Genomic DNA, 7,953 nt, shown 5'->3' on the forward strand with positions numbered 1-7,953 from the left:
GGTGGACGTTGTCTTATGTGACATTGGGGTTGGTGGATTTTCAAAAGGTTTGTAAACAATTGTTTTAGCTAGGAGTCAAAATTTCTGAGATTTTCCACTCTATTGGCTATTGGAGCCTAAACTAGAATTCCCAAGGTTCCACCCTAAAAAGTCTAGGCTAACTAGTTCATGTGAGAGGGACAAACAATGTTGTGTTGCATTGTACACCTTGAATATTCTGACCCTTGCTTGGAATATCTAGGCGCCCAAAATTTCCTTGCCATGACCGTATCTGTTTCAAATAGCCAAGAGGTGCTGCAATGGTCAAGTGGCACGGAGGCCTCCCCAAAATTTCTAGGCCTCCCCTAGAAACTCTAGTGTGGGCTTGTCTTTGTGTAGTAACGACTAGTTTTGGTGCCCTCTCTACAAATAGAGGGATGGTCAGTCCTTGGGTCTAGTTGAGCACCGTGGAGACTGGTGTCCAGCCCTAGAGAGTGCTTGAGAACCCTATAACTCATGTGCTTGTGAAGAGTGCATACTTACAAGATATAACCAACCATGCTTATTCGAAAAATAAGACCAACAAATTTAAAAAGGGTGTTATTTGATGATTGGGTCGATTCATATTATGCATTGGGTTAATAATTCCAACCCAATTAATCTACTTAGACTTTGAGGCTAGCCTATATGGACCATTGGCTTTGTATTTGTGGGTCAGGTCAACTACCGAATAGGTCGACCAACCCATTTCTATCCCTAATGTCCATCCTTCAAAAATGTCATAGTAATCATCCTTAGCCATGCTTAGAGATGGTAGAATTTGAATAGCGGCCACAGAACCCTATTCATGAGCTATATATAGGTGATCTCGGGTGAACATGTTAAACCTCAAACTAATATCTGCTAATGAGTGCAATTGGATAGGCTATGTTAAGCTATGAGGATGTTCTTAAGGTTGATAAAAAAATGGACAACAAATAGTGATGACTAGAGGCTAGGCTTGGGGTAGCGTCATGGTGACCGAATATCATAATGCCTTTGAACTCGTTAAGGACCATTGCATTTGTTGCATTATTCTTAAGCACATTTTGTACTTAGCATATACAATGAGTGGGATGATAAGCTAGATATCATGTTGTAGTTGCTAGCGAGACTAGTCCTCCTGCATCTCTTGGCCATCCATTCGATGACTTGGCCAAATGTGGGAAAGGTTGGGAGAATGAATCGACTAACGCTTCATGTGGGAAAAAAATTTGTACACTGTATAAGGATAACAACCATTTCAAAATGTCATGCTGTTGAATATGAGCAACTCCTTGACTTTCAGCTTTAGGGTAGTTTTATGATGTTGGCATGTGAAAGATAAAGCTTTGATTTTTGAATTTTAACTTACAGTAGTTTCCTCATGTACTTAATTAGCTGATGTTTCTTTAATACTCTCACATGCAATGTTTCTCCTATTACCCATTCCTACAATATTATATTGTGCCTTTTATGCATAATTCACATACATATGTTGTAAAGACTTGCATCCAGAGGCGAAGCTACATATTGATTAGGGGGTGCAAATGCACCCCCTAAAAATTATAAAAACAATGATTAGGTCTAAAATTTCACCATATATGCACCCTTCATAAAAGATGTTTGTGCACCCACAAGTTAAGTGCACTCCCTCTAATTTGCTCTAACTTCGCCACTGCTTGCATCCACCAAATATGGTAGATATGGATAAGCCCTAGCTATGAGTAACATCATACTCATGGTGCTACCGGTGGGTTATTTTGTAGGTTGTTGGAGACCATGGTGACCACTTGAGTAAGCTCCACGGACTGTCAGTGGGATATCTAGCAGAAGGCTGGGCACATTTGTTTTACTCGGTAAACTAAATAGGATAGTGAATTAAGCAAGCAACCAAGGGACGGTTGGCTTACGAAAACACAACTAGAGATATCTTATTTTTAGTTTATGAACCACTTCTAGAAATCTCTTATTTTTAGGGATGGTTAGTTTAAGTGAACCATCCTTGAAAATATGATTTGCAAAAGATTGTCATAGCCACTTGAGACAGTTCAAGTACGGTCGGTAAAATATTGAGTAGATGAGTTAGGCACATCTATTCGACTCGGTAAACTAAATAGGAGAATGATTTTAAGCAAGCATTTAAGGGGCAGTTAGCTTACGAGTCACCCCTAAAAATCTGTTATTTTTAGTTTTCGAAACACTTATTATGTCCTATTTTTGGGGGTGGTTGGTTCAAGTCAACTGTTCCTGAAAATTTGATTCTATAGCTAATTATCTGAACCTAACCATCCCTTAAAACACATACTCCCTCCATACCTATAAAGAAAGTCATTTAGGATAACGACACAGTCTCAAAAGTCTAACTTTGACTCCTTACTTTTATAAAAGTATTTATCAAAAAGTGGTATATGTATATTTTTATAAAAGTATTTTTGAAGACAAATCTATTCATATAGTTTTTACATTTTCAAACTCAACAACTAAAAAAGTTATTCATGATTTATATTTTCAATGTTTGACCCAAACCTTGTTCAAAACGACTTTCTTTAGTATGAAGGGAGTACATTCTGAGGGAAGTTTGCTTAAGAAAACTGCCCTGAAAAAATTGAGTGCAGGGATGGCTCGTATTGTTAAGCTACGACTACGATGCTGCTTGATCTAGGTAGAGGTTGTTTGCAGTATGATCTGCTTTTGAAAAAAAAATAGAAGGGACAGTTATAAAAAAAAATCTGTGTAGTACGGGCAGACACAAGGACTTAAATTATTGTTGTGAATCCTGGTCTGTTTTGGCCTTTCTTGTGAGTTGTGAAACCAGTGATGATTAGTAAGATGACACAGAGGGGACAATTAACTTATTATATTAAGGATAAAGAAGAGCCAGGAAGCATATGATTAGTTTGTTATAATATAATTGCATACATACATGCGGACTTTGATTCTATATTACAAAGAAGCTGATGGTGCATGGACGTGGAATTATATTATATTATATTTTTCTCTTGAACTTGAACTTATAAGCCGAATCTGTTAGTCATTCAGTAGTATTTTTCTCTCACAATAAATCAGCCTACCGTATTTTCTGCCATGACTTATCAGCCAAATGAACTCGTGGTCCGGAACTCGCGGACTGAAAAACAATAGCTCAAGTAGACAAGTACTTAGAAAAGTAAACTATTTCTATGATACCATGAATCAATTTTACAGCATACATTAGCACATTAGACGCGCGTGTGGCACATAGACTTGTCGTGTTTATACGGCAATCAATGATTGTGGCAAATCTAGAATACTTCAACCATATGATTTGTTTTGAATGATTGCATGTCCAACAAATGGACAAATTATTTGGACGTAAAGAGTCAACATTGTGATTATAGTTATGAGAAATGGTTAATCATTGCGCAAGTTTCAATTGATTACATCAATATTTAATTTTTAGGAGTAAAATAAATCAAAGTCCAATATAATCCTATTGCTTGCTTAAAGGAACAACTGGAGCACACTCAATCACAATGTTTGTGGTTGTTGCTTGACAATTATCATGATCACCACCTGATACTAGCTAATTAGTATCCCTTCATACATCTCTGGATACGCCAAACATGTATCATTGCCAAAAGTGAGGGGACACGACCAAACGCTCAAATGATATGTTCTTTCCAAAATCCTCAGCAGTGCATCTGCCTTTTTGAGTATTGTGGCAGCTCATTGTGAGACATCAAATCCTCGCTGCATGATTACACAACATCATCACTCCTGCCCATATAGCCAAGACAATGAGGTCATCTATCAGTGATCACAATATATATACCATCATGACCTCTATCTCCCCATCCACTTGTAGTGTCCAAGAGATGGCCCGACAACGGATGCCGCCCATTCATCATCAGTGCCTTAGGCCTTGTTTAGATCCAAAAACTTTTTGGATTTTGACACTGTAACACTTTTATTTTTATTTGACAAACATTATCTAATCATAAAGCAACTAGGCTTAAAAGATTCGTCTCGTGATTTACATATAAACTGTGCAATTAGTTATCTTTTTTATCTATATTTAATGTTATATACACGTGCCACAAGATTCGATGTAATGGAGAATCTTGTAAAGTTTTGGAGTTTTGGGTGTATCTAAACAAGGCCTTAGTATTCCTTAGAGGACATGAAAATAACCAACTCGGAATTTATAATTTATTTCATCGAAAACATATTTCAGCCGCCCGGGGCCATATATTAACTATATAGCAATATCAAAATATGACCGATCCTGATTCCTTTAGAAAAACTAAAACTATTGCTCTCACCATCTTGCATACATCAGGTTATCGTTAGATACGTGGTATGTTGAAAACAATTCATTTTTATGAGTAATACTATATATGTAGAAATTGAAAAAACTTTAACCACTTGGTTTGCTTTCGACGCTTGAAATTTTTTACTGACGCTATTATATAATACCTGTACGTGAGGGAATAGCTTTTGTGATGATGAAAAGAGTCCACCTCACCCAACCATACCTACATACCCTAATTGAGGAATGTTGATTGGTGAGGTTGCAATTGTGACTTGTGAACCCCCATCATTAAAAAGGTTGTTACAATATGAGCTAACCACCAATGTCCCACATCAGACAGACCTTTCAACTGGCCCAATTTTTCAGAGTTCCATGTGGAAAGCAATTATATGGTGTGTAAAGAGGGCAAGCCTTACCAAGAACAAAAGGATGATGATGGAGCAATCTTGGCAGATATATGCTACTACTAGCAGTACTACCGAAAAAGAAAAGTTACTTTGGAGTCACCATGCACATCAGTGTGTCCGATCCAGTAAATGGGCGCATATATAGGTGACTGGCTGCAGCTGTGGGTGAGTGCACTTGGCACAATCTTCACCACTCCCCTAGGAGTAAAAGATTAATACAACATTTTGCAATGAAGAATATTTGGGATGGGTCAGAGGGGATTATTTTGTTTGTACAGAGACCCCACCCTGAATGAAAATAAAAGGAGATGCAAACCAAACTTTAAAATAGCGGGTTATTGAAAATAGCGGTAACTTTTTTTAGTAGCTATGCAGCTATAGCGGCGCTATAACATATAGCGTTTTTATAAAAAAAAATACATGAAAACACGAGTAATTGATAAAAAAATACATGGTAAATATGAATTTCGATGAATAAAAATATATTTTCATAAGTCTAGGCAATAATACAAAATACTAATATGACATTACAGCATGGTTCATGAAAGCTTTATTATCCAAAATACCAAATTAGTTGCAAATGATAAATGATAATCTAGTCTAAGATGAAGTTTTGAGAGTCAGACTGAGAAGATTTATCATAGCGGCGCTATAGCGCGTAATAGCGGTGAAATTTGTCATAGCAAATGCAACTTAGCAGCGCTATAGTGGGCAATAACGATGAAAGTTGTGATACCGTAAAAAATACAAATAGCTTAGCGGCAAGCCTGTCCAGCAGCTATAGATGCCGCATAGCCCACTATTTTTTCTTTGATGCAAACCCTACTTTACCATGCTAATAAGTGATGACAATTAACCAGCTGGTAAAGCCAGGAAGAGAGGTGGAAAAATGAAGAAGATTAGAAGAGTCAGTAGGTGCATGCATGTATTATAGGATAGTCATTGCAAAAGGGAGTACACGTACACTTAGAATAATATATATGGACATTTGCAATTCCTACCTTTTTCATTTTTGTCAACCTTAGCAAGTGTGAAGTGCATTATTGTGTTTTGGTTTGCCTGTTTTGGCTCATGTGGCCGGCCTGCTGAGTGCTGCCACCCCCTATATGTATGGGTGTCCATCCTCCTCGTCTCTCTCCCCCTCCTCTTCCTTCTCCCTCTTCACACATATTCTCTTGGCCTTCTTAGCTCAACCATTCTCCCTCCCTCTCTCTCCCTCTCCATCTCTCTCCACACATACACAACACACAAAGGAGCAGAAGCAGCTAGATAGCTAGGGAGACCAAACTTTCGCAAGAAATAAACCACTGCCTGAATCATCTCCTTTGATACAGACAACAACAGAAACTGTGTATGGAGCAAGAAGAGGTCGGGCTAGCCCTGGGCCTCTCCCTCGGCTCCGGTCATCACCAGCAGCTCAAGGAACAGCCACCGCCTTCTTCGCATCCATGTGCGCTGTTGGAGCCGACTCTGTCGCTGAGCAGCCTCCCGGCCAAAGATGGCCTGACGACCACACCGATGAGGAGGATCGCTGCCGTGAAAAGGGAGCTGCAGGTGGAGGAGGACGATGAGGCCACCGACAGGGCGCTTATTTACTCGGTGGCATCGTCGGCGGTGGTCACTGCCGACGACGACGAAGGGTGCAACAGCCGGAAGAAGCTGAGGCTGTCCAAGGAGCAGTCGGCGCTGCTGGAGGACCACTTCAAGGAGCACAGCACCCTCAACCCTGTAAGTCCTGCTAGGTTGAAGTACAACATATATATTAAAAGTTTAATTAGCACTTCTGAAACCATGCGTGTTAAAATATTTTTTTTTTAGTATTTTTTGGTCTGTGTGGATTCCTAATTTTTCCCCCCTTTGCTTGTGTTGTGCCATGGTGCATCTGAGCAGAAGCAAAAGGCTGCTTTGGCCAGGCAACTGAACCTGAGGCCAAGGCAAGTGGAGGTGTGGTTCCAAAACAGAAGAGCAAGGTCAGTCGTCAGTCATATTCATCACCTCAAAACTCATATCCATATCTCCTTTCTGATTTTTCGTTCCTTCCTGTTCCATCACATATATTCGTCAACAATTCTATTATATATTTAAAGAAGCAGCATTCAGAAATTGACTATTCAATATATATAAATGTTTTAGTCTTATCTTGTACTATATGATCTATTTGCATGCATATATAATTACTATCCTGCTGATGGTCCTCCATATATGCATGTATGTATTTGTTGCGTGCAGAACAAAGTTGAAGCAGACAGAAGTGGACTGCGAGCTTCTCAAGCGCTGCTGCGAGACGTTAACAGAGGAGAACCGGCGTCTCCACCGCGAGCTCCAGCAGCTCCGCGCCCTCAGCCACCCCCACCCGGCAGCTGCCTTTTTCATGCCCGCCGCCGCTGCTCTCTCCATCTGTCCCTCCTGCGAGCGCATCGCCACCGGAGCGTCTGCCGCCGCCACCACCACCGGTGCAGATCGCCCTAATAAGGCCGGTGGTGGCCCTGTCCGAGCACCGCACTTGTTCAGCCCTTTCACCAAATCTGCTGCCTGCTGAACAACGTTTGGTCCATCCATCATATTATTCACCCATGGTTTATTAGGCAATAGCAAATCATTCCATCACTATATATATGTATATACATACATATACATGCACACACATAAATCATCTTTAGCTAGCTAGCTAGTAGCAACTCTATCTATCTCTGCATCCATCACTCATCGATCGTCATCTACTAAATAGTAATTGGTTGACTAGCTAGATGGCATATATTCCTGTCCCCTCCCACCTTAATTCGTTAGCTTTGTTTTTTCACAAGCTAAATGAATTAATAGCGGCGTCGCGTGAGGTGGATGGAGCACCACGCATGCATGATTCTAGTCTAGTCTAGTAGGAATAACAAAGAAGTGTCTTGTTTGGTGTTAGTTGCTTCTGCTATAGTTAGTATAGTGGCTGCTGTTGCTGGTATAGCTAGCTTTATACTTAGTATTGCTGATTGTATTAATTAATTGTCAGTCAGGGGAAGAACCATCATTAGATGATGATGACATGACACCACGCATACACATCCCAGTTTATTTGGATGTGGATTCATGTATATATATATATATATATATATATATATATATATATATATATATATATATATATATATATACATGTGAGTAGATTGCTCTCAGAGAATATGTTTTTTTTTTATGTGGGTTTGGTTTCACACTCTCTATTTGATACTAATGGGGTGTATTTAGCTCCCTAGATGAAGAAAAAAA

General features: G+C 39.5%; 1 protein-coding gene across 1 annotated transcript; it reads left to right on the forward strand.

Annotated features, from left to right (window-relative positions):
- On the forward strand, window positions 5,787-7,747 carry LOC8055099 (homeobox-leucine zipper protein HOX15). The gene is made up of 3 exons (XM_002464795.2): window positions 5,787-6,426; window positions 6,589-6,668; window positions 6,928-7,747. Exons 1-3 carry the CDS (start codon window positions 6,052-6,054, stop codon window positions 7,235-7,237), a joined length of 765 nt encoding a protein of 254 aa, XP_002464840.1. The 5' UTR covers window positions 5,787-6,051; the 3' UTR covers window positions 7,238-7,747.

This window comes from Sorghum bicolor, chromosome 1 (assembly GCF_000003195.3).
Source record: "Sorghum bicolor cultivar BTx623 chromosome 1, Sorghum_bicolor_NCBIv3, whole genome shotgun sequence".
NCBI lineage: Eukaryota > Viridiplantae > Streptophyta > Magnoliopsida > Poales > Poaceae > Sorghum > Sorghum bicolor.

Excerpts from the sequence above, each read along its gene's own strand:
- LOC8055099 (XM_002464795.2), top strand. The coding sequence starts at position 6,052 with ATGGAGCAAGAAGAGGTCGGGCTAGCCCTGGGCCTCTCCCTCGGCTCC. Across the intron at positions 6,427-6,588 it reads AGCACAGCACCCTCAACCCT|AAGCAAAAGGCTGCTTTGGC; the intron begins GTAAGTCCTGCT and ends GCATCTGAGCAG. Across the intron at positions 6,669-6,927 it reads TTCCAAAACAGAAGAGCAAG|AACAAAGTTGAAGCAGACAG; the intron begins GTCAGTCGTCAG and ends TGTTGCGTGCAG.